Source organism: Indicator indicator, chromosome 16 (genome assembly GCF_027791375.1).
Source record: "Indicator indicator isolate 239-I01 chromosome 16, UM_Iind_1.1, whole genome shotgun sequence".
NCBI classification, from domain to species: domain Eukaryota; kingdom Metazoa; phylum Chordata; class Aves; order Piciformes; family Indicatoridae; genus Indicator; species Indicator indicator.
Genome location: NC_072025.1, coordinates 12,810,648 through 12,838,625, shown reverse-complemented (window position 1 = coordinate 12,838,625; position 27,978 = coordinate 12,810,648). Strand labels below are relative to the sequence as shown.

General features: G+C 38.0%; 1 protein-coding gene across 1 annotated transcript; it reads left to right on the top strand.

Annotated features, from left to right (window-relative positions):
- Window positions 1-11: 11 nt before the first annotated feature.
- BNC1 (basonuclin 1) lies at window positions 12-27,591 on the top strand. Its single transcript, XM_054387717.1, has 5 exons — window positions 12-98; window positions 21,187-21,289; window positions 21,458-21,693; window positions 22,917-24,847; window positions 26,910-27,591. The coding sequence occupies exons 1-5, from the start codon at window positions 12-14 to the stop codon at window positions 27,589-27,591; spliced, it is 3,039 nt and encodes a 1,012-aa protein (XP_054243692.1).
- Window positions 27,592-27,978: the final 387 nt, after the last annotated feature.

The following is a 27,978-nucleotide window of genomic DNA, read 5'->3' as shown; positions in this document are numbered from 1 at the left end:
TTCAATCAAGGATGTATGATATTGCGGCTCCTGCAGCAGCAGTGTCTGGTGTCACCTGGGAGCTGTCCATTAAAAACAGCTCACTGCAAACCGTCCTGGTATCGATGTGCTATCCCAATAGAAGGGAGTAGCCAGATGCTACTCCAGGACATTGCTATACCTTCTGCTTTCACTCCTGGGTAAACTTCAAGAGTTCAATGTGTATTTTAGACATAAAAAGAACAGGCACATATCTGGAGTAAGTTAGTAAGAGTTGGTTTTAAACTAAGTGGTGGATAAGTGACCCTTTCAAGGAAGTTTCCTTGGAATGTCACTGTAAAATAAGAATTGAAATTTTTTCCTCTCAATCAATAAGAGAATGTAGACAGGAAAAGACTAAAAGTCTTTGCTAAAGCATAAAGTTGTAGGAAGAATCTTCATCAGAGTGTGAGAGCTGGTAAGTGTGCCTCCATAATGAACATTGATTCTCCTAATAGTAACAATACTTTAGGCAAATTCAACCTAAATTGTAGCTTTTGAACTTGGAAAAAAATCTACATATAAACTGTAGTAATTTTTCTTAAATAATCCTTCATCCAAAAATTCATTACAAAATATAGAATGTTTGCTTTTTATTTGCTGGGGGTGGGGTGGGTGGGGAGAAGTCCTGTAACCTATGTGATGTTTATGATTAAAATTTGACAACGCTTGTAGGCAGGGAAAATTCATCTTTTGTCAGTCTGCCATTGAGACCTCTCCTAGTCATCTGACTAATACTCTAACACTCCCATGAAACAAAGCAAAACTTCCACGATAGTTATTACTGCTGTATTACTCATTGGTTGTTCTATGCCATAGTTAAAATGGTTGAAATCCACCACCTGGTATTAAAGAACAAGAAGACAGAAAACCAACCAAACAAAACCAACCAACCAAAAACAACCACAAAAAACCAAAACCCCAGAAAAACTCCAAATTCCAAACACACCCCCCCCCCCAAAAAAAAAACCCCAACCAACCAACCAAAAAAAAAAAACCCTCAGAACCAAAAGAAAAAGAAAATGCTGTAGGCTGTGAAAATTAATACAAAACTTCATACTGTAGGTGAAGTGTCTCCTGTATTGGTAGAACTGAAGTGTGTTTGAGAAAACAGCATTACTGTTTCAGGTATCATACTGGGGACTCTCCTTCTTTAACCATGTAAATACAAGTGGCTACCAGTTTTATGGCAGGCATTTTATTCTGACTTTGACACACCTCTGGCCCAATGTCACACCCTTTGGCCCGAGGGCACAAACGGTGTTCCTGACTACTCCTCTTATGACAATACAAAGTCTCTGGAATTCTGTCTCAGTCGTTTCAATCAGATAGCATGAATTTGTCTGTCTCCCCATTGTATTTCTGCAGGGTTCATCAGGATACCTTAACTGAAATTACTAGTATTCTTTTGATAAACCATCACTGTTAGGAAGAGGGTTAAAGTTTGTTGTTAATTACTAAATCTTGGTGACAGATAGAATGTGCCTGTTAAAACTTGTGTTGTAATTTGAGGATTAAATGCTGTACCTCAGCAGTATCAAAACTGATTTGGTCTAAGACATTGTTAGGAGCTGCAGTTTAACAAAGTAGATACCTTAATGACAGAAGTAACAATTAAATGTTTTAAACTCCTCACAGGACTTGCAAGATGAGAGGATGGGTGGTAGAATTGTGCAGAAAGGGAAATGTGTAGCCAATACAACTGCCACTTCAATCCTTGATAGCAAAAATCCTCAGCTCCCATTGTTGTTTGGTTATTAGATTTCAAAATTGCATTTCACTTTATTATACCTTTCTCGTCTAGTTCAAAGTTTTGCATGTTCATATTCTCTGCTAACACTTTCTTGTGAGTCCAACCCCAAGTAGACTGACCACTTAGGTATCTTGTCCTTGCTGCAGCATTCTCATCTCAGTTTTTAGAGGGGTGTCTCTAGTTGGGTATCTCATACATACAACAAAATTATATAGTCTTTTGCCATTGATTTAATTAAAAAAAACCAACCAAACAAACAACAAAAAAAACCCCAAAAAGATACCTAGAAAGGTGGTGAACAGAACCAATGGAGTAGAAGGGGGCAAAAAAGGTCCTTTAGCGTATATCTGAAACTTAAGATTCAGGCAAGTGGCTGTAGACATGCTTCCTTTTGATAGCAACGTGTGGTGATTCCTGTTTTTATAACAGTTTTTCCAGTGTTGCTATTCACTGCACATATATGCAAAATGTTTCTACTTCTGTGTTTTTGAGTCAGCTTCAGACTTGGTGGGATTTTTTGGCATATTTGTGATCTTTAGCTACAAAATACAGTTCGGGACTGTGAAGCCCTCTTCTCCTTGAAGTTTGAATCTTGTGGAGGTTGCTCTGCTTTACCAAACATTTTCTTCTACTCTTTGGTTGTACATACTGAAATACGAGTGCAGGAAGCTACTAAGCAAGAAGGTGGAGGGAAATATATGGCAAAAAGGTGGAAAACAAATATTTGCAAAAACCAATGACTTTGCAAAGTTCAGCTGGATGCTCCAGGCTCCTCATAGTGTTTATTGAAAAGCTGAGGAGGGCAGAGAGAGTACAGAAGGAATGCTGCTTGCAGAGAAGATAGATGTTTTGGACTCATTGAGACTCTGAATTGTAAGGCTCTCAAGATCTAATAAACCTACCTAAAAATCAGATAAAACTGTTGAAAAACGCAGAGTAGAGCATGCTGGAAAGAAGTAATTTGGAGTTTCTGTAAATGCTGTCAGTTCCTGGAATGAAATTGTATGCATACAACAGAAAGGCCCTGTTATCACAAAACTGGTGAACTCACCTTTATGGCATTTATTATGGATTGCGGATTAACTCTATTGAGAGAGAAAATGAGAGATAAAACGGTATATTTATCTGTTTGTCATCAAGTATATGCCAAAAGTTGTGTGTCTCTCTTGTTCAGTGTAAAACAGCATTAAAGGGAGGAAACAAATGCTAGAAAGCCAAAGAGTGGAATAAAGTGGTATTCAGCACTATTGAAAAGTCAAGTGTGGCAGCATATCCTTGTGGTGATCCTAAGACATCTCCAAAAATATTTAAGGAAATAATGAAAATTAGAGAATACACAATTATAGAAATCATTGTGAGCAGGGGAATGCTTTGGTAGGAAGATCATCAACAGGACCACCTCAATTAGCAAAGAGATTAATATGATATGACGTGAACAAATTTAGTGATTAGCACAGAGAAGTCAAACCAAGCACTTTAGTTTATTCTGTTTCATATTTTAAAGCAACAGCTTTTAAACCAGTATATTAAAAAGCTTTTTCCATGCAATGTACAATTAAGCTGTGGTATATAAATATAATATTATTAATGCTGAGAAATAGATCTTGAACAAGGATGTAACTTAAAGAAATAAACTATACTAGATGGCAGACTTATACAGAATCAAATTTTTCAAAGACAAATACATTGTGGCATAAAGCAATAATTAATAAATACCAAAAAGAAACTTAGCATTCAGGCAGGTCTTTTCATAATTGTTAATTGTAGAGTTTCTTGATCCCAGTGACTGTTTCAGTGAAGAGGCACTGGGTCACAGGGATGATCTGGTATTGATAATGTCTGTCTGGATCTGCCACATATACTACTTTAAATATTAGTGTTTTGTAGTGGCCAGTTCTCATTTCCCTATTAGTCTGAGCTACAGAAGTAATGCAGTGAAGAGCCAGATGAAAAGTTGTGGTGAAGCAGCAGTACAAATGCAGGTAGTATTAAGTAAACTTATTATTTCCATTGCATCCTTTGCATCTATTTGAACTAAATGGGATGTAAACAGCAAAACAGGGATCAAGCTTTGAGCTATTGTTAAATTGTTACTGTTGTTTGGGATAATTTATAGCTCAGTATTATCTGCTTGGGCCACCTTACAAAATCAGCCTGCCTGGAAATACTGAACAACAGCCTATTTGACTAGTGCTCAAAATGTATGCTGAAGCACATTAAGTTTAAAATTATTTTAATTTTCAGTTGCAACAGTTTGTTAAATTTTGAAAACCACTGGGCTTGCAAGTTGTTTGAAACCCACAACTGTGTTTATGTCTTGCTGGCAGGACCTCAGTTTTCATTTTCAAGGTACATTTCTGCTTTCCCCTCCTACTTCTTCAAAATCTTGGGTCCCATCAGTCCTGGACAGCACTTCCAGGACTGATTGGCTTTTCTCCATGAAAGGTGAGTGTGCCCATCCATGGTGCTGTGGGGCTGACCATTACTTCATGTGTCTTCAGAGGAGTGAATTGTTTAATCCGCACATCTCTCCAAGGCGATAAGTGAGCAGCACATTAAATTAGCGTTAAGATCTTTGCCAGCACTGGCTTAAGAGGGACATGGTGTATTACGTGTTTGGAATTCAGGCCAAGCAAGCAGGACATGAAGGTTAATGCTGTTTTGCAGCTAACTCTGGTAGAAGTGTGAAGCAGGCAGCGTGGGGTTGGGGAAGTTACGTGCGTATTTGCCTAGAGAACACCTCAGCAAAGACCAAACCTAACATTTTGTCAGTGCTCAATTAGGTGTTTTTAAATTCTCTTTAGAATTTTTTTTTTTCAAATTCATGTAATGATTGAAATTTAAAATGTTTAGAGAAATCTTTTCCTGGGGAATGTATTGCTGTGTCACACTGTTGCAGTTGTAATGATTCCTTAGAATTTATACCCATTTTTAAGCATTCTCCATAATAAAACCAGCTTAGAGTGGCAGCTTTTTGTTTGTAGTCAGTTCCATATGTTGGATCTTTTTTCAAAACTTCAAATGCCTTTGTATTTGGTTAAAGAGTTATAGCACTTCACGATCTGCTCTACGTACCTGTTCATGCTGCTGTCAGTACACAGGCTGAGACATGGAGAAGAAGAAACAGGCTGGGGCGGATGGGAGGAGAAAGCAGCTTTCCTTAGGCTGTGTTACACTGATTCTAGGTACTTACATTATGATTTACATGGAGTTCAGACCTGGGGACCCCATTCCTTTGCCCTCAGCACTCTCCATGAGAACACAGTAAGATGCCATGGTTTCCTCAAAGAGCTTACAACTCAGATTTTAAAAAATAAAAATTAATTAAAAATTTCAGAAGCAAGCAAGGAAATAGAAATCAGAATTTAAATAATTTGCCCAAGGTAAAAAAGCATCTCAGTGGCAGAGCCCCAAATGAAGCCCCAGATGACAGTCTGAAGCCTGGTGGACTGACCCAATGCCTGTTTCTTTCCACAAGTAGCCGATTTACCTTTGGGTTTTACTACTGGAAGATGATTTGTGGGACTCACCCTCTGGTTTTCATTTTGGTCATTCTTCAAGACTCATCTTGATAACTGTTCTGTAGAAGTGAGCTTGAACTATGAATCAGCTGAAAATGCTGTTAGCGTCTCAGTATTTCTTTGAAAGTTGACCTGTGAATACAAACTGTGCCTTGCACATGTCACATTGTGCTAGAGATTGAATTTTACTGAAAGGTGCATAGATAGTAAAATTCTGAAAAATTGCTGTGAATAGTTCAAGAAGAGCAAGGCATGAATAGGTTTCCATAAAATATTCATAGAAAAAGCTTGAATAATGAAAATAATGCTTAAAATAAAAGACTGCTAGTAGATAATTAAGAAAAAAATAAATTGGTCTTAAATTGTTTGCTATGGATAGTTAGCCCATTTGATAAGAATTATCATCTTACAGGCAAATGGCAGATAGCTAGTAAATAGGTTTTTCCTGAGAACTGGCTAGACAGTAGAGCAGCTCTCCACATATCTAAGTTTTAGTCACTTATTTTGAAGTCAGTTCAGAGCTTCTGGCAGTTTATGTAACCTTAAGCCACTCCTCTCTTGTTGCAGAATTTTCAATGGGGTAGAGTCCTTTTAGTTACATCACTGCTTATTTCATTAAGAAGAAAATAAGTTTTTTCATAGTGAGGTGTGCCTTTGGCTTTGAGTTGCCATCATGAGAGGAGCAGTCTTGTCCTCATAGAACATATGCTTTAGAATATGCTGTTAAGAATCACCTCAAATGGCATAACATTGGCTGTGATTTCTCAGGCACTTTTTCCTTCAGTTTGACAGCACTGAAAATGTGTGTGTAACTGTCCTGTGTACCTGAGAGAAAAGTACCCCACCATGTTGCAGGGGGCAGAGATGACACTGGAGCCTCCATGCAGAGTCCTGCTGGGCAAGGACCAAGCTGCCATTGATGGTTTATTCTTCCCACACTGCAGGTGTTTTTTGGCAGAAGTATTTGGTAGACTGTACCATGAAGCTAAATCCCTCTCTCTTTCAGTGTCATTCAGTAGCTCAGTGGGAGAAATAAGCTATAGGGTGGAGAAACCTAGGGATTTAGGGATAATATATGCTTCATGCCATGCTTTATGGAACCAGATACTGGTATCACATTGGCTTTATCCTGGCCTGGTTCCAGCTACCACTGTGGAGTTAACATTAACTGTACTGCAGTATTTAGTCAAATGTAAATTAGGTTCTCTCCATAAGCATTGTGCATATATCTAGCAAATAGTAAATAGGATTAGAAGAAAACAACAAATTAACTGACAGTAATAATACCTTAGCTCTCTTCTCCCTACAGCCATCTTATTTCCTGCTGCCTTTCCTATGGGCTAACAGGTATTCATCTGGTCAAATATTGCCATGCTATGTTCCTAAAAGGATTTCCACTGAGTTCAGTGTGGCTTGCTCTTGTCTGTCTCAGGGCATAGTACAATGTATTGCTCGGTTAGGAGAGTACCAGGAAATTACCTACAGAAGGGAAAAGCAGAAAGGAGGGGAGAAGTGTTTTGTTTAGTGTTTTGTTTTCTTTCTTTAAATAGGTGAGAAATTACTATGACAAAAATCCTGCTCTAACTTGTGAATGCAACCCAACACCTGAATAACTGAAACCAGATTTTGCCCCAATTACTGGAAATTCTTTTTCTGTCTTTATGACCTGAATTTCTCTTAATACGTAGCTTCATAAAAAGAAATAAAATTCTGCCCTAACTGAAAAGTAAGTTGATAGGGAGAAGTGTTTTAAAAGTTAAAAATACACACCCCACTCAGTGAACCTTTGAGACCTGCAAATGTTTGAAAAGAAAAAGAAAAAGCACAGCAGCTGCAATTTGAAAAATAACACTCTGGCACTAAAAATAAGTAATTTTAATCTTAAGAACCTCATAGCTTATTTGCAGATAGTTGTACTCTCTGAGAAGGAAAAAAAAAAAAAAACACACACACAACCAAACTGTAATAGGCCTTAGGTCAGCTGCATTGATTTAATGCATTACTTAGGCTGCCAGAGCAGAGGTAGAATCTCCTCTCACTGCATTAGGAGCGCCTCAAGCCTCCGTGACTCCTTTTGATCAAATCTCTGTGAAAGATGAGTGTCATGCCCTCTTCAAGCCAGCTGTGAGGGGACTGCCCTGCGACTGGAGGAGCACGCTGGAGCACACCACTCCGGGGCAGCGAGGTGAGAGCTGGCTGCAGAGGTGAGAGGCAGACACAACTTCGTACTGTAGGTCTGGAGAACACCAAGGGGGAGGATCTTATTTCACTCCCCTGTGCACAGCCTGAGCATACATCAGACCTTGAGGTGCTCAGAGTCAGACAAGAGTAAAGAGGCGTGTGATGGTTCTGCCTTAGTACTTGTACAGGCAGGAGTGTTTCCAGTACTTCTTTGTACAACTCACTGAGGGAATGGGAAACTGTTTTATAGCTCTGGAAACATAAGCACAGTAAGAATGTCTGAGGTAAGGAAAGTTCTTTGCAGTTCTGTATGAATGTGTATTTTTACTGTGCAACTTTTACTTGTGATTATGCACTGTGGAGATATAAAAAAATCTTGCAGTGGTGGTGTTTTGAGTAATGAACAATGGAGATGGGAGCTGTAGGGGGCTGTACTCTCTATGTCTTAATTAGGAAAAGATACTGTGAAAGCAGAAAACTAGTTTATGTAAAAAATCCTGGGTTTCTTTCTGCTGCGCACTGTAAACAACTGCATGACTTCTGTTCTACAGTAACTAATGCAGAATTGCAGGCTGATAATAATAAGCAGAGCCATCACTTGTGTAATTGTTTTCTAATTGAAGTAGCAGCATGTAAATCATAAATACTTGACAATGTTTAATTGTGCAAGTCCTCAATATACGTTAATAGCAATAAAATCTGTGATTTGTGACTCAGATGTGTTCTGAGTCAAGTGCTTTAAGCAGATACATTATCATTATTGTGACGTATAAATGCACTGGAGAGCAGACAATGTAATTTCACTACGAAGTTCTTTAGAAATTATTACTAAAGTGGAGTCTAATGTATGCCCTTTATACAGGATTTATTGTTGACTATTTAGCATCCAGAAAATAAGGCCAGTAATTATTTTCTTAGGATCAGCCTGTTTGTATTTTGGGGGGGGGGGCGGAGAAGAGAATGAGTGTGTATGTACGTGGGGGGTGTGTGGGGGTGTCTGTTTTTTAAAATACATTGTGCTCATTAAGAGGTTAAATGCATCAGAACACAAGATGCTTATTTAATTTATTTTGATTTTTCTTTTATTTCATCACATAGAAAAATAAACATGGTTTAATTGTCAGCTCAAACATAACGAGGTTTTGTTAGATGTGTTTAAGATATGGCATTTTACTTTCTGGTTTATTAATTGGCCAAATACTTCTGTGTAACAAATCCTTGGTTTAAAAATGAGGAGAGGGCAGATCACTAACCCTGGGGAGGACTACTGATATACACAGGCTGTGGTTTATCCTTCTGTAAAATCTTATGGATTAAAAGTGGCACTGTTTTTTCCACTTTTTCTTTTCTTTCTTCCCCCCCCCCCTTTTTTCTTTTATCTTTTTTTTTGGTTGATGTTTTTTCAATTTGAATAACCTGTGAGCCAGGCAAAATTTTGATACTTTGGGAATGTAGGAGAGAGAAAACTAAATAACTAGTTTTGTTTTAATTTAAAACAAGCCATTGTTTGAAAGGCATTTAGCAGTCAATTTTCACATCTGATCTGAAGTTGAAGTTTATTGTGCTAATTTAGCTGAGCTTGTTGTTCAAGCGATTTCTGTATAAATTTTTGTAATTCATGTAACTACTTGGCTTCTTGAACCTCAGGAGCTGATTGTTTGTCTTATCTTTTGGTGAGCTAACTCTGCGTTATGTTGCAAAACCTTGAGGCATGTTGTGTTTCTTCGTGTTCTTGCAGTCTGCAAGTGAAGTCAGCTTCATTAGTTTCATGATGGCACATCAGTGCATGGCTGGTGTTGCCGCTTCCTTCAAGCTACTCCCGGAGCATGATCTGGGCTGCCTTGGTTTGGATAAGCTTGTAAGGATTTGTCAGCCAGATGTGACAAGATTGTCAAGAGGCAAGTAAAGAAGGAGATCTGATATTAATCAGTGCATAGCTTGGAGCCAAACTTTCTCAAATGCAGTGTAGTAACATGTTCTTCTCATTTACTGCTTCTCTTTGTGGCTATAGAACTGCCACTGTCTGAGTTTGACGGTTAAAAGGGATGCCAGCTAATAGTCTTTAATTGTAAGGATACAATTCTAGGTGGGAAAAGATCATATGCTTCTATTTTTAACCTCTTTTTGGAAAATAGAGTTCTGTATGCTGCAGTTTGCTGAAAAATATGCAAGTGGTATGTTAGTCTCTTTCTGTACTTTGGGGTTTAAAACACTGAAATTGTGGCTCAGCTCTCAGTGCTGGAGGAGTGGGAAGTGGGGAGCCTCACTCCAGGTCATGGTGCGAAGTAGGACTAGCATTATTTTTAACTACTAACAACAGTGTGAGTTGGGTTTCTTTGTTCTGGTGATTAGAACAATATACACTGAAGAATACCTTTCTAATTGCTTCTTTTCCAGAAAAGGGAAAAAGTAAGTGCTTATAAAGAACATATCATGTATATTCCATTAGACCTTTTTACCACTATGTGTATAAGGCTAATAAGTTTTCTTGATAATAAGTATTTCTCTTTGAATTAAACTCTGGAGTTTTCAGTAGTTTCCGGTTTAATCTGACTTCTATTTAACAGTAGGTAAATGTGTAAAAAGTAACTAATTTTATGGAAAATACATTTTTGTTAAAGTTAATACATGGATTTTTTTTGCATGACTGATTTTTAAAAAGTAATTGTTCTGTTTATTCTTTGAACTACCAATTCATCTACAGCCTATTTGGAACCCTAAAAGTAATGTTATCTGCAAACATATCCAAACCTATAGGAGAGTTAAATCTTTCCAGAAACAGGAAAAAATATTGCAAATGTTAAGCCACTTCATGGGCTTTTACTATAGGCAAGAGGAAATTCTGCCAAATTAAGCTGCAACAAGGTTTGGCCTTTTGATACCAAATGTCTTGACTTCCAGCTTCCGTGCCTGTTCATGATATTGTTAAAAATTCTGTTCATACAACATGGAGTGTGTCATTCCATTTCAAATCAAACAAGCCAGTGATTTATTTTTTCAGCAAGTCTTTATTCTGATACTAACTACACCTCTGAGAGGAACAGAAATGTTCTCTTTTTATTTTAGATTAGAGTTTTTACTACATAAACATGATGTAAAAGCACTTCATCCATGATTTGGCATTTAGTACACTTTTTCTTGTGCAGATTTGAGCTAAAAATTAGATATGGGTCTTGAATTCATTATTCCAGCAAAACATCCACCAAATGTAGGGAAGAAAAACTATTGTTTTGGCCCTCTGGGTCATCTACTGCCCTTCCTGGCTTCAGTGATGCAGGAGCTCTCACAGTTCCCATGTTGGGCAGCCAGCAGGTTTTTTCTAGCAGATGCTACAGTAGAGGTTTTACAGCAAGTGTCATCGCCTTTCTTCTCAGTTTTTATTTCATATTATTTTGTTGCTAACTGCTATCTAAAACCTCTGTTTGAGGACTGGCACTTAAATATTCAGACTCAAGAAAAGTATTATTGAGAGAATGAGGAAAAGTGACAATTTCTAACAGATATAAGTCATTTCGGAATAAAGAACAATCTCATTTTCATTCCATACTGTAAAACCATGGTAGGGTTGTTTTTTTTAAACAGGAGCAGGGGAAAAAAAGCAGAATGCAAACTTTTTATTCCAAATTTAAAATACAGCTGATTTTCATTGAGAAATGGATATTTTTGTATTTGGATATAGCTGATGCCTGAAAGCCAGTTAAAAATTTCCTCACCTGTGTTCAATAAAAAGGAATGTTAAGTTTTAAATTGTGAAATTGCCAATGGAGCTACACAATTGCGTAAAATATTGCATAATTGTAGCACCATAGATAGTATCATGTATATGTCAAGTACTGATTTGGTTTAAAATTTATGAAATTGCATTAAATGGAATTGTGTAATGCTAAGTATTTCAGAAGGCTCTTATTTTTCTTTTATTCTTTAATCTATGTCTTCATTCTGTTACAGGGAAAAAAGTGAAGCATGCATATTTTATGGCTTTGAGACTTAAGCAGTGGTATAAGGAACTAAAAAAGTTAGGATTGTCTTTGAAATGTGAATGCACCCAGATTGCACAGATGTAAGGTTTTTATAAACTAGATAAAGAGTTAAAGACATATTATAAAGAACTTGCAGGTGATTTATACTGCTGTTCGTCATTTTTCTGATACTTGTTTGTAACACATTTCTTGCTGATGTAGAGCTTGGAGTTAAACCTATCCATGAACTGGAGTTTAATTAAATATTTGTAGTTTCAGCATTTAACATGGTGTGCATAGCATGTCCATACAGATAAATTGTGTGTGCACAATTTGTGTGCTAGAGAAATAGCACACACCAAATTTCACACTATTTCTGTCCAGCAATTTATCTTTACCCATAAAGCCTGAGTGGTTTTCCCATCAATATGCAACAATCTGTTACTCATTTTTTATATCATTGGTAAGAAGAATTTTTTTCCTGTGAGTTTATTAGGAAGGGAAGTTACTTCATTATCTTGTGTTGGACACTGCTTAATACTCAGCAAAATGTTTCTCACCTACGCAGGCTAGGGTAGGTATGCCGTGGAAACTGTAGCACTGTAGTCTGTTTCAGAAGCAAAAGTAACTGCAACTGAAATATAACAATAATGTGACTTTTTTCATTCCTCAATTTGTATGTCTTGTTTTCTTTTCCAAACCAAACGGTAAAAGAGGATCTAAATACATTCCAAGTTTGACCGAGCTGTCTGTCAGCACACACCTGTTGTTAACAAGTGAGATTAATTGCAGCATAAGCCAATGTATCCACAAGCACGTTCCTGAACAGCAAAATTGAGTTTTGCTGTCCAGTGCTTTTTGTTTAAAGAGTAGCAATCTGAGTGTGTGTGCTCTCACTCACTCACTCTCTCTCTCTCTCTCACACACACACATTCTTTTCTCTATATAATTATTTTGACAGTGCCATTAGCAAGAGTTGCCCTAAGGGGCCCTTTAGGGTAAGTGACATGCATAAGGAGTGATTATCATCCCACAAGTTATGCTGTGATTAAAGTCTGGCCTTGTAGTGTGCTGCCTTTCTCAGAAACGGCTCCTTCTGCTTCCTCACCCAGCTGTGCTGCCCGAGACTGCTCAGACCTCCTTGCTGTTAGCCACAAAGCTGCCACTGAGCCCAAACTGGCTGTAGAGTTGTGAGTCTGTATTTAGTTTAGGCCCTTACCTCAGCTCTGTTCTGCTCTCAGGACTGTTCTCAGTTAGAAAAGCTTTTTACCAAAGTGGCAACATGTGAACACATCGTCCATAATTCAGTAGCCAGTTAAAAATGTCTTTTAAGTCCATGAGCATGGTTGGTTTGATGAGGTGGTGCTATCATGTGAATGTATTACCTTATATCATTTCCGTCTTAACTGAGCATTTTCACTTCCTCTCCTCTCACCTTTTGGCTGGTTTTGAGGATGTTTTAGTCAATTATTGCAAGGATGATTAAACATTTTGAGTTCCAGGTGCTCAGCTGCACCCACAAGAGAGGTTTTGTCAAATTGGCTTTATTCAGCCCCACTGAGGGGGAGAGTGTAAAGGGGCAACGCAGCTTGATGCGGGATCTGGCTTATGAACACTCTGTATTCTCAGGCTGCGGCTGTTTAAAGGGAGGTCAGGTTTTGGTATCTGACCCCAAATAAACAATATGAATATATACATAAGGATCCAGATAATTAAAGGGATGTATTCTGTGGTCTTATCTAGAAAGCGTATTCAACTTGTGGCCTTTGTGTTCTTTTAGGAGTAAAAATCATAACGTAATTTCCCCACAGAGGAGGGATAAGTGGGAGTTGAGTGGTGTCAGCACCAGCCAAAATTTTCAGCACAATAGTTAAGTTCAACTCGTAAATCCATGTTTGGCCTCTAAAACAAAAGCTTTTTGTCTGGGTTTTTCAAAGCTTCTTGCACCTCCTGAGCTTGGTAGGAGTGTACCTGGTCAGTGTGTATGAAAACCAGCCCCATTATTGAGCTGTCGTGGATTTAGGAACTGAGTTCTGGGTGTAACTTTGTGTTTTAGTGGCACTGTAAGAAGCAAGTTGTGGCCCTTCTCCATCTTTCTAATCTCTATCCTAGCTGGTCCTTAAGCAAGAGACAGGAATTTTGCTAAACTATTTTATTAATAAGTAGTTTGTGAAATAGATTATCTAGGGCCAGCATTTTAAACACATCTGTTAATGGAGAAGGTTGGAGTTCTTCAGTCAGTGCTGTTTACTCTGTCATATCCATCTGCAACTTTTCTCTACTTTTAAAAAAAGCTCAAAATATGAAAAGGAGCAGACTTTTTTTATGGATACAGGAGGCTTGTTTGCTTCTCATGAAAGATGTTTGTTATTATTTATTGTTTATTAAATAACTGTATTAACAGTAGCTGTAACTTTGTAAGACACATCTTTTGTGAGATGAGATTGTGGAAATGGTGCATGCAGCATTTGGCCACATAGAATTAGAAATCTTATGAGGACCTTTTCCATGTTTTAATAATTTCATGTAGTAGTTTATTTTACTCTTAAGTATTTTTAAACTTTAGTATAGGAACAGCATCACTTAACAACAACCAAATGTACTTGAGTATGCATACATGTACATGAATGGAAATTCCTTTGTTTGAAGAGCTAAGGTTGTGGAAGGCAAGTGGAGTATGTATGTTGTCGATGGTGTGTAACTTGCCAGTACAGCTTTGACCATAACTGAGAACCTTAACCCCATGACAGAAGAAAACACCACAATATTGAACATGTGTAATTTGTAGCATGGGCTAAGTCTAGTTTGTGCAGAGTAACTATCAAATGAGTTTGCTGTCAGACCTGTATGTGTGTAAGTGCATTTCAGAGCACTACTGCTTTGTGAGTGCCTCCCATTCCCTATGTTTCCTCTCAGCAATACTTACAGGCAATGAAGGGTTTCCATATTCTGTCCATCCTCCAGGCATCCTGTTTCCTCTTTGAAGTGAGCATGTCAAGAAGAAGAAAATGGCCCAGAGCCTTTCCTTTAAGATGCTGCAGGGGCCCTCCTAATGTTCTTTACAGGCAGATGGAATTCATAGCCTTACTAAACTTAGAATTTGTTGATATTTTTCAAGGAACAATAGATGCTTAATCTAAACTGTAGCAGATAGAATATCAACATGTAGTTTAGGCTTAATTGTTAGGCTGTGTCTTCAATAACTACTTATACCATCTGGAGCAGCCAAACACCTTTGGTGAGCCTACTTGGAATGTACTGAAATATATTTTGATTCCAATAAACTGCAGGGAGCTAGCAGAATATCAAAACCTGAAGTCTGTGTTTAGGAAAAACACACACAAGGGCTCAGTATGTACTGAGTGGACAGAGTGAACACAAATACATATGGGATAGATTAAAAAACCAAATATTAGTAGTGTGATACAGATAGGCACAGCTGGGCTGTGATACAGTGAAAATAAGGTGGACAACATGTAAATTGAGAACATGTTTTAAATCATGACAAAACTGACAGATGTATTATTTATCAGTGGAATATATCCCCAGGGAAATTGGCAAAAGTTGCCTGACGAAAAATGGACAAAGCAAAACTTCGCTTGTACAGTGTGGAAAATTATGGCATTGACGGAGATGCTTAAGATAAGTTTTTTGAATTGGTCTCTGCTTTCAGTCATTATTCAAAGTATTCAAATACAGAAGCAGTCAAATGTAACTGAATGCTGAAAAAGGAAGGCTTACTTAAACTTTGCAACTACAAGAAACCCAGTGGATCACAGGAGGGTGGCCAGGAAGACAATTTAGCAGTCATGTCCAGTTACTGTTCTCCTTACTGAAAGATGCACACAGATTTGGATTCAGTCTTTGATTTAACTGTGGATTGTACTTTTAAGACTTGGTAAATTTATCCATCCCTTTATTTCCTTTGCAAATCTTTTACAAGGTGCAAGCAAGAAAATACCTCCTAATAACCAGACACAGCCTATGCTTAATTTTATCTCTACAAACAAAAACGAGAGCTTAATTTCTGTGAATTACTCCTAATGTGAGAGGAAAATTGTTACCTGTACTCTGGAAAGTAAGAAAACTTTCATATTTTAGCTGATTGGCTAAAAAATTTAGCTGATTGACTTTAAAAAAACCCTAATACTTTACAAATTTTCTTTCCCTGCTATAAATCTTGCCTCTTCCTCCACGAGTGTTCTTACTGTGGAGCCACTGCAAGTCTGTTTTGCAGAAATGGGACACATCCCATTTCTTACCTCTAGGATATGTGCTCATGAGAGCACACACTTTCCAGGCTTACCTATATTCAGTGGTATTCCTTTTCTGGGAAATGAAGGTGAGATGGCTGTGGGAGGTACAACTTGTTGCTAGAAGCCCTCAATAAAGGACATGTAAAGTGGTATCTGTTTTATCTCATCTAATGAAGATTTCTCTCACACATTTCTTATATGTAACTCCTATTTATTCCTCAAACTTTGCGTTTAAACTGATGTGAATTTCTACTCCCTGATTGCAGAAGGTGTTCCTGTAATATACTATCAGTGACACCATTTTGTCAGTAATCAACATAGCAAAGCAGTGAAGATCTCATGTTCTTCATGTGATGGCAGTCACTTAAAAAAAAAAAAAAACAACAAAAAACCACCCCAGTTTCTAGACTGAGGGGTAGCTTTGTGCAAAGAAGACAAGGGGTGTTTTCAGATGCCAGAGACAAATGAGGGTGCTGACCTGTGAATTGTTGGCACAAAATATTACCAGGGTAGTCTGAGACTTGCTTTTCCATTTTACTAGTGTCTGCACTTGCAGCTCTCTCCGCATGCAGAGAGCCAGACTGGCTTTCTTGCATAAGCAGAGATCTCTAACTTGGTCCTGACAGGGTCATCTTCAGTATTTACTTACTTTCTAATTTATTTCCCAAGCCAAAGTGCTGTCAAACCAGAATCCACTTAACACTGAATGAGCTTTGATACAGTTAAGCTTTGATACAGTTATATTGCCCTTCTCTTGCTGATTTTTTTTTTTTTTTTAAACCTGCTGTTAGTATGTTTGCAAGAGAGCATAGGTCCCAAAAGGCTTCAGGAGAGCATAGATGATATCAAGCTTGCTTTATGAAATGAAGCCTGATTGTATGCCCAGAATCAGAATGAACTTCTCCCATTAGTTTGTGCTTTTCTTTAACTGTGAAGGCTGCAAGTCGATTGCAAAGACATGTTCAGTAACTTTTGAAGCATAGTCGAAGCCACATCAATACCTGGCAAAAAAAAGATGTCAGCAGTCATGACATTCAGGCAACAGAGGTTAAGATTGCTTTTTCAGTGATTAGTAGTTAGACGTTTTTCACTGGCCAGTTTAATAGTTAATCTGCTCTCTTATAATGAGGAATCAGTTGTATTAAAAATCCGATGTTCAGATTCCCACAGTCATGCTGGTAAAACCACAGAAAATTATGATCAGATTTTTCCAGAAAGTGTTGCTGATAATGGATTTGGAAAGATCCATTTGTGTGAGAGAGAGTGACGGGGAAGTAATAAGAAGATCCTTGATGATAGCATAGGATTTTTTTTTTTTTTTTTTAATATCCACTTTATGTTTCTGGAAAATTGAACTAAATAATAGACTTGAATGAAAGGATTGCACTTTAAAAAATTTCCACTCTAATTTCCATCTACATTTCCAATCCCTTAATTATGATTTTGAAGCTTTACATGTATGTAATATAGAAAGTTATTCCTTTGTTCTGTAGGATGAAATTGTTCCACTTGTTGGGAAAGTAAAGCCCATTAAAAGACTTGATATAATTATGGTACCTTAGAATAGGCGTATTAAGGATGGTAGGATTAACAGACAGAAGACAAGCGTATTAATCACCTGAAGTTTTGCTAAGTTTCTCTTCATTAAACTCTGATACAAGTTAGTTTGGGAGATAATCGAAGTGCATCTTTTACAAGCGTCTTAAGTTGAACAATGAATGAGGATTTAAAGTTGTGACCGATTATTTTCAAAGTTAATTTTGCCACGTTCTATGTTCTCTGTGACTGTATTAAGGCAAATGTCGCTAGGAAAGTTTTAGGAGACACAGTCTGACAAGCACAAATGAAGGGATGTGCTACAAACTAGAAAATCACACTTGTTACTTCTTAGGCATTCTTACAAGCAATTTAAGTCAGCCACAGACCCCTGATTTGAGGGTATGCTTCGGGTGAGTTGGTGATATGCAAGCGAAGTACATCTAAGACTGGTGACCAAAAGCAGTAATGTATGGACCTGAAAAGGGATCAATTCCTTATTTAGGATGGAAGAGGAACTCTGCTCCCTTTGAAGAGCCACTTTCATATATGTGAACCAAAATGTCCTTTTTTTCTCTTTCTTTTTTTTATGTGCAGTTTTGTCTTCTACCTCTATACAGGAAGACAAATAAATATATGTATTATGTAGAAGAAAGATTTTACACAGAACTATTAAATGCAAAAATGTGTGCAGTGTATCTTTCTTGTCTAAGTATGCAAGTTAACAAGAAAAAATAATTTTAAAGGTCATGGTTCATGAAACATGTCCAAAGAAAAAGGAATGCAAAAATGTTTGAAAACTCAATTAAGTTATTATCATGACAGATTTGTTTCGTTGTGCATATTTCTGTTACTTGTTGCAGAAAAAGGAAGTGCTCTTTTGTAATTTTTCTGGAAGGACTGCAAAAGATGTGTTCATGGAATGCTCTGCAGTTTACTGAACCTAGCAGAGTTACTGATGGAAAGGGTTCAGTCTGTGCAAGTCACAGAATAATATGTATGTACAGAGTCAGAAGACTTGAACTGCATTATTATTTGGTATCTTGCGACAGAAATTAATCAGTGGCAAACTACACCCTTTTTGCCAACCTTTCCATGGGAAATGTGTGTCTTCTTATTGTTACATCAAAGTATTTTAGCATCTAAGTGAAAATATATCCTCCATTAAAATGAAGCCATTTACACTGCGTAGGTTATTGATGTGTATTTTACAACTTTATAGCAAGCACAGAGCTTGTCTCAAGAATTCAGTATTTTGCAATGGCTCCTTTAAAAGATTAAAAACAAAGTGATTCAGAGATTTCAGTAGCCCTGTTGCCACTTGTTCCAATCCTTCAAATAAAGGTAAATCTCTGCATCAAGTCACTGCAGTTTGGAGATGTGCATGTAAGCTAACTCCTTGATTAGCCAGCTATGCAGCCCAAATCTAGTCATGTAAAGCACCAGGCACATGCTTGTTTGTAGTAGGGTGTTGAATGTAGCCTCCTCTTCTGCCCTAAGTAGGGCAAATTCTTCAAGTCTAAAAAAATGCCCATGGCAAACCCCATTGAAATTATCTTTCTCTAATGTCCTTTTCAATTTAAATATTTTGTGTATCTATCTTTCTTAGCCTGATTGTCAAACAAACTTGTTTCTTTGAGTGTTTTCCAAATGTGCCAATGTGAGGATGCCTGCGTTGAAAAGATACTTTTTCTTCAAGTCTTGTCTTGCTTTTCTATAGGTATTAATAAGTAGTGGAAGTCCCTATTTTGCATAAGACCCTAGGAGCAGGAGTGGGAGCCAGTAGTGGGCATACCTTTGCTATTTGTTTCTCTGTACTTTAAAACGTTCTGTTTTAAAAGCAGGAAAATGCAGACATGTTACAATTGCATAATCTGTCTTTTTTTGTATGTGTATTCCAGTGCAGAATTTCTGTGCATTAATTTCTTCATTTTCCCTGCCTTAATAAATACTCCATTTATGCAGAAACCATTCTCAGTGTCAGATCTAAGCAATATGGAATCCTACAAATGTTTTGCTCTGTAGCAATCCCTATGGAGCTCTAACTAGGACCCCTAAGCTGTCTGTCTGCCTTCTGCAGCAGATGGGCACACAAAGAAGAATGCATGTATTCCAGAAAGCAAGTTTGTATCGTCCTGTTGATTAGGAGTATCTGAATACTAATTTGAATTGCATTATAGGTGACCTTGGTGAGAGTGAAGTAATGCACAAACTGAACTGTGCAACTGGTTGCTATCTCTGTGCTCTGTTTTGCCTATTTCTTTCAAGCATTGCCCCTATAAAATGTGACTGATGTAGTCTTTGAGGAGCTGCAGTACTTCTAGGTGAGCTCTGTTACCAAGTATTAGTGACCTCCTGTATTTTTGACAGGATGCAGACATTCTATGTATATGCTGCTGCATGTGAAGGACAACATCTATGCAGTGCTAATGCACTACTCACTAGAACTTCCTCTACTGCAGCATGGAGTTCCAGCAAAACTTGAGGACAGTGGGACTTTAATCTGTAGTCCTTAGTTTTCAAACCTTCCTTACATGAAGATCATAGCTTAGGTGAATCCACAGGAACACTTCATTATTATTATCAAGGTGCTTCAGCCTAAATAAACCCACAGAAGTGTTGCTATGTATACCATTAAATATTTTGCTTTCATAATATTCTAGTGTTGTAGCTGGGGTCCAATTCTCTTCAAAGCAGAGGTAGTTTGCACAATTCAGGTTTTGTCTGGATTACTTTTGTTGCACATTGCTGGGTATGTGCTGGTGTTATAACTCTATATGGATTTTATGGGTATATTGTGTATGTATAATCTGCACGCTCGTGGTGATGCTTGAGAAGGCCGACGGTATTCTGGGGTGCATTAAGAAGAGTGTGGCCAGTAGGTTCTCCTTCCATTCTGCTCTGCTCTGCCCTGGTGAGGCCATTTCTGGGCTCCCCAGTTCAAGAGGGCCAGGAAACTACTGCAGAAAGTCCGATGGAGGGCTATGAGGATAGTTGGGGGACTGGAGCACCTCTTTTATGAAGAGAGGCTGAGAAACCTGGGGCTTTTTAGCCTGGAAAAGAGCCAGCTGAGAGGGGATCTTATCAATGCATATAAATATCTGAATGGAGGAGGTGTGGGCTCTCTTCAGGCCAGTGATAGGACAAGGGGGCAGTGGGTACAAACTAGAACACAGGAGGTTTCACTTGAACTTAAGGAGAAACTTTTTCACTTTGAGAGTGCCAGAGCACTGGAACAATCTGTTCAGAGAGGTTATAGAGTCTCCTCTGGAGGCTTAAAAAAAACCACCTGGATGTGTTCTTGTGCAACCTGACCTAGGTGCACCTGTGATAACAGTGGAGTTGGACTAGATAATCTTGAGAGGTCTGTTCCAACCTATTGCAGTTATAAGCTGATGCCTAGGAAAATTCAAAAGAAAATAGTAGAAATATAAATAAAATTACCACTGAATGTAAAAGGAGCATAATGATAAGGTCTAAATAATTCTATTGGCTTGCTAACTGGGATAAAGTTAGTTGAATAAACTATTCTGCCTCTCTTTCCTGCTTCTACACTTCAGTTGCTCTTAGCTGGTGTCTTTGCTTGGCTTTGCTGACCTTGGCTGCATTCCTTGTTGTGGCTAAGTACTAGAAAACTATACTAGCTGCTTTCTCTTCTTCTTTTTCCCTTGTATGGAGGAAGGAGTGGGGGGCTGTTGGTAGCCCCTGGCTTTGTCCAGAGGGATCTTTGTGTTGTTTATAAATCGTAAATATATATATAGAGAGAGTACATAATCATTGCATTTCATATTTTTAGATTTTAGTTTGCTTGTAAATATAGCTTCATTTGCTTCCAAAACCTTCTGAGCTAGTTTGGCAATTTATTTTGGGGGTATTTCTCCAAATTCATGTTGGGCGGTAATTTTCTAAACCCACCACACTACATTCTGCGTACTACTTGTCATGCTTTCTCTTGCTTCCAGGCTATTCGATGCACTCTTGTGAGCTGCAGTTGTCAATGTTTTAAACCTGGGAAAATAAATCAGCGACAATGTGATCAATGCCGGCATGGATGGGTAGCACATGGTAAGATTTTCTTCTCACCACCTGTATAAAAAACTTTCAGGACCCTTCTCACTACAGCATACTTTTTGTGTCACCCCTCACCCCCCTACTTCCCAACATTAGTAACATTCCATTTTATCTATCTCGCTGTGACTCAAGTTTGTTTACATTTTGTGATTTTATTTTCAGCCCTGAGCAAATTAAGGATTCCCAATCTCTACCCATCAAGCCAGGTAGAAATAGTTCAATCCAATGTTGTCTTTGACATCAGTAGCCTCATGTTGTATGGAACCCAAGCCATTCCCGTGCGCCTTAAAATTCTGCTAGATCGGCTTTTCAGTGTTCTGAAGCAGGAAGAGGTGATACAGATTCTCCATGCTCTGGACTGGACACTACAGGATTATATACGTGGATATGTGCTACAGGTATTTAGAGGGCCTTTTTAAATACAAATATGATAGCTAAGTAGCATTTCATACTGTTTTCTAGCTTAATATTGTCAGTGGTTCGCAATGCATTAACAATGTGGTACTTCTGAAAGCCAGTAATAGACTTGTTCAAGCTCAGCACCAGAAAAGAAAGGGTGCATTTTTTATCATTGCTCACTTCTTAGTCAAACTTAACTGAAATCTTTCTACTTTGCTCAAATCTATCAACAGAGGTAAGCCAAAATAAAAAAGAAAAAACAATATACTGGGAATGTATCAAAGTAAAGGCTTCAGAATTTGCTCTAGTATTATTTAAACAGTGATTTTACTCCTATATAGCAGAATAAACTTGCTGTCATTTTAAGCACCAGGAACAATATTAATTTCTGGTATGGTGCTACTGACCTTACTGGTGCTACATCAAGGATGAATTTGGCCCTGTGTGCTTACACTGATGTTAGTCCTTGCTTCTGTGGAAGTTACTTTTTATGTAAAGTAACATTATGATCTTACATTATGACATGAATCAATATTTAATGGTCTTGATAATCTTGCTTTTTAGTGTTAGGATTAAAAATATGGAATCAATTACCTTGAACCTCTATCACATGAAAAATTTATAATGTTACGTTCTTCATCATCTTAGAAACTCTTACATGCACTGTGAAAAATCTCAGTAGGCCATCAAATACATGTTCTGTGATAAAATATTTATTGTAGTTATTGGGAAAAGTTAGGCATAGCTAGAGTTTGAAAGAACTCCAACACTCTAGTGTAATTACAGCTGTGCTCTGTGAACACTGGCAATGGATCAATACAGGTTCATTTGTTCTCTGATCTTAGTTGCTTGAAAGATTATTAAACTTGCAATGAAAGAATACTTGACTTAAATGAGGAGCTAAATCTTGGTCTGATTGCTCCATCACTGCTGTCTGTACCTACGTGATACTAACTGTTGTTCAAATGGTGTGTCTTAATTTTTGTGGAAAAAATAAGTTTATTGGAAAGTATTACTGTCAGTTCTGAAAGAAATAATACCACTAATGTGGTAAAATTTGGAAGTATCACAAAATTTGCATTAATATCTTCTTAAACAGAATGATTTTATCATTTCACTAGAGAAGAATATTCAGTCCTTAAAAAATTAGATGTTTGAGGAGTAAGGTGGATGTTGTTCACTTTAAGTAATGTCCAACTCATTTAAATGTTTTTGGCTTTAGGATGCTTCAGGAAAAGTGCTGGATCATTGGAGCATAATGACCACTGAGGAAGAACTGGCTACTTTGCAGCAGTTTCTTCGTTTTGGAGAAACTAAATCCATTGTAGAGTTAATGGCAATTCAAGAGAAAGAAGGGCAATCAATTATAATACCACCACCAACTGCCAATTTGGATATTAGAGCATTCATTGAGAGCTGCAATCAACACAGTCCTAATTTTTCTGCTTCCTTGGACAAAATGAGTCCTACCAACATTCATCCCTTTGAAAATATTGTAAATAACATGGCTTTTATGCTGCCACTCCAGTTTTTCAGTCCAGTGCCTCCACCTTTGATAGGCTCACCACCAGAAAGACATTTGATTGAGCAAGGTCAAGACCATTGCAATGAAACTAAACAAGATGTTCAGATACCGTTTTCTGAAAGCAGCTTCTTAACTTCTAGTTCTGCATCATTTCAAGCTGAAAATGAGAGGAGCATAAATGGTCCAGATGTCACCACTAAAACAGAAGATGATGCCCTTTTAAGTGATTCCAGTTCACATAATACAGCAGCAAAGCTTGAAATGACAGCACTGTCTCCAGAAAACAAAATTAAATCTGTTGAAAAAAATGGCGCTGGGCCAAGGAAAGGGCGTGTGTTCTGCACTGCATGTGAAAAGACATTTTATGACAAAGGTACTTTGAAAATACATTACAATGCTGTCCATCTGAAGATAAAGCACAAATGCACAATCGAGGGCTGTAATATGGTGTTTAGCTCTTTGCGCAGTCGAAATCGTCATAGTGCAAATCCTAACCCCAGACTCCATATGCCAATGAATAGAAATAACAGGGATAAAGATCTAAGAAATGGTTTGACCATTGGACCTGGAGATAGTAAAAGGACAGAATTCACAATTTTAACTCCAGATAGCAGAACTATTACCAGCTATGCCAGCTCTTGCACAGATTCGAAGGGTCAGGTTGGATTTCCCAGTATTGGACAGAATGGTGTCCTCTTTCCAAACCTGAAGACAGTACAGCCTGTTCTTCCTTTTTATCGTAGTCCAGTCGCACCAGCTGAGCTAGCTAATACTCCAGGTATTCTTCCTTCTCTGCCTCTTGTTTCTTCCTCAATACCAGAGCAGCTTGTGTCAAATGAATTGCCATTTGATGTGCTACCGAAGAAGAAATCTCGTAAATCAAGTATGCCTATTAAGATAGAGAAAGAAGCTGTTGAAACGCCTAATGAAAGTAGTGATGTTGCCAGTTCTGAAGATGATATACGTCTGCAAGTGGTAAGTGATGGAGAGGGAGAGCTTGAGACCTGTGAGCATAAGATAGAGAAGCGAGTGACCAACAGGGTGGAAAAGCACCCCCATTCAGGTAATTCATGGAAATCTGTCTCTGGGGTAGAGGGCCCAAAGTATTTTGAGTCTGTCTTTGCGCCAAATAACAAATACATCAAGGATATCTCTGAGAATGAATTGCATCACTGTGAGAAAGAGGTTAAACCAGAAGAAAACCAACCATTAAAAATAGTTTCCCATGAGATTATATATGAAGATCCAAAACACCACCACAATGATGTTATAAAACCAATGACTGAAACCCCCATGTATATTAAAGAGCAGTCAAAGCGCAGGATTCCTAAAGATGACTGCCCTGAATTGCAACACCACTTGCTGACCGGGGGCTTTTTCAGCACTTTGTCAAACAGGGGTGCTGCCATTCCTTGTTTTGAAGACTCTAAAGATATGGATCATGTCAGCCAACATGCACTAGGGATTCAGAAGGAAGAAAGCCGCTTTCATTGTGACATCTGTAAGAAGACTTTTAAAAACCCTTACAGTGTAAAAATGCATTTTAAAAATGTTCATCTCAAAGAAATGCATATTTGCACGGTTGAGGGCTGTAATGCTGCTTTCCCTTCTCGTAGAAGTCGAGACAGGTAAGAAAATTATAAACAAAATTGTATTTATTTTATCATCACAATGGAGCCTAATTTGAAATTAAAAAGAGTGTTTGAGGAATGGAGCCTGCAAAGATTTTCTGTGTATCCTCGTATAACAGGTATGATAACTTATCAGAACATTCATGAAATGAAAATCCATTGACAGAAACATTTCCTTTCCACTAGACTACAAGGTATTAAATAAAGCCATGAAAATTCTATAACTGATACAGACTGCAATAGTTGAAAGAATACTTTAGAATATAAAGGGAAAGCCACAAGAATATGAATTCAGCAATTTTCCAGTAGATGCATGCGTGGACTTCTATGTTTAATATGTACGTTCATGTGTACTTTATACAGTGTTATTTAATGGCAAAGCTATGAGAGAGATCAATTCAGGAAATGTTCACTTGCCCTTGTCCTTGCTTTACTCAAGGATTTTAAGCAGACTGGTGGGGAAAAGCCCATAAGAAAAGATTACTCTGTGGCAGTACAAACTTTACATAATGGTAGTTAAACTGATGCTGTCTGGTATGCATCCACATTGGTAGTGCTTTTATGTGAGATTACATTACTACATCATGAGGTTGATTCATCTTCCTGTTAGCTGCAGTGTTGCCTTGCTGTAAATCATTTTATTTCAGCCTATTAACACACATAGGCTGAGAAACAAGAGCTGAGGCTTTATTGTTGACCATCAGTTACGCATCTGAATTGCTAAGTGATAGGTAACAAACCTGCTAAAGTGTGACCAAGTGTTGCAAGTTTTGTAACCCTCCTGGAACAGTGTTACAGCAGCTTTTGGCTGCCGGAGGCATGCCTGGGTAGCAGTTCAAAGTGACACAAGGTTTAGGTTGTTTGTAGTCTAGAAGTACTGAGGCTAGCTGATGCAGTCCAGAGAGAGGATGAACCAGTCTCTGAGGATTGGCTGCTGCATCTGAGATGCACAGATTCATCTGCTGCTGGCGGGTTTCGTACTCTGATCTGCTGCCTGCATCTTCCCAGATGTGAATTCCTCTCCTCTCTAAGTGTGATATGGGCCACAGGAAAGAAGCCCAGCAGTAAGATCTGTATTTGCATGCCAGAAATTCCTTCCCACAACAATATATGCTGTTAAAACTTAACATAAGTGCTTTTGGAAGATGGTCGGTTTTTTGTTTTGTGATTTGTTGTTTGTTTGTGGGTTTTGTTTTGTTTGTGTGGGTTTTTTTTAAGCCAACTCACAAGACAGTTCCCAAACTTTGTGTGAAATAGTAATTATTTGTAACAATTTTGCAGAGGTTTCCAGACTTTAACATGGAGTGCTGTGACTGCAGGTTTGGATTAAGCCATGATGGCAAGGGGGAAAATGAATGTTTTCCTTGTCTTGCAATAAACTGAATCTTTTAGCCACAGCCTGGAAGTTCTCAGTGAACTGATTTTATATTAGTCAAGGAGGAGAAGGAGCAGTGATTTCAGTAAGTTTTGGTGGGTTTTAAACTGAATCCAGAGATGCCCACTTGAAAACTGCAAGTTACATAAAAAGCAATATTCTTGAAGTATGTTCCTCTCAAGGAAATGCTTTGTACTGATGTGTACAGCTGCATCCTGGCACATGGATGGTTACAGTACTTGAGATCATCAGTATTTTTTACAGACTCAGGTGTCACTCTCTTCCTGCTTTTTTCATCGGGAAGGAATCTTGTTTCTTCCCCTACTCAGTCCATTCTCTGATCTCAGTTCAGTTACACGAGTTCTGAGTATGTTCCCCAACTCTTTTAGACCCGCCACTAGATATAGTGGAACAGAGAGCCTTCGACAATGCAGGAGAGAATCTGAAACACTGATTCCTGTAGAGTTATTTCTGATATACATCAGTGCAAGCCAGTTCAGATACCCAGTCACATTTGTAATTGAACTGTGTGCACGGTGTGACAGTTGGTGAAACTCTAAGTCTATAGTTCATGCATGCTACTGAAATACTGATTTGTTTATTTTTCTTTGTTAATGATCGTTATGAAACAGCTGTTAAGTGAGGTGAAACACTTTCTTGCTAAGCTTGTCTTTGTTCTTCTAGACATAGTTCAAACCTAAACCTTCATCATAAGCTTCTGACTAAAGATACACTGGAATTCAACAACCATTTCAATGCAACATACCTCTTGAAAGACATGGCTAAGGAGTTTTGTCAAGATGTCTCTTTAAAACAACATGTTGGACATACTTCTGTAATCTTCAAAGGAATGAACAGAACAGGCAGCTTGGTTTTTCCAGTGAGCAAAATTAGTGAACCCTGTTCTGAGAGTTATGGATACGATCCATTGAATGATGGAGCTGTTCTGGATCTAAGCACTACTTCCAGCGTTAAATCTGAGAGCAGTGCTCATTCTTCTTGGGATTCTGACGGAGGAAGTGAAATATGCACCATGCCCTTGGACGATAGTGATGAAAGCTGTGAAGGACCCAGCCTAATGCCCAATGATGAACTCTACCAAGACTGTACTTTAATTGAGAAAGCTCATCAGAGCTTTACAAATTTACCTTCCAGTTTGCCAATAATTTGTCATATATGTCAAAAAACTTATAGTAATAAAGGAACTTTCAGGGCTCACTACAAAACTGTGCACCTCCGCCAGCTCCACAAATGTAAAATCCCAGGTTGCAACACAATGTTTTCATCTGTTCGCAGTCGGAACAGGCACAGTCAAAACCCTAATCTGCACAAAAGTCTGTCTGAATCACCAACTAGCCTACAGTAACATCATGCTATCTTCATTTATTTCTGCTAAGAATTAATCATTTCAATTCAAGATTGTGTTTAATGTTAGTTTTATTTAAACTCATTTCTCTTCTAGCCCACTCAGCAACCACAGTCAAATTCTTTTTTCCTCTGTGTGCTCTCCAACAGTTTCATTTAGCAAAGCTTGGTGCTGTAGTTTTTGTGCAATTGTTTGGTTTGATGTTAAACAAAAAAAGCCTTCTGTAAGGAGAAGAAAGCATCTTAGAAATGGGGAGAATATGGAGACCTAAACTAAAGTATTTCTCATACCTGTGAAGTATTACTTTCTAATAATAGGAGCTTCAAATGAGAACCATCATCCCTTGTGTTTACATGTTAAGTGAGTTGTTGTAGTGTAAGAAATAAC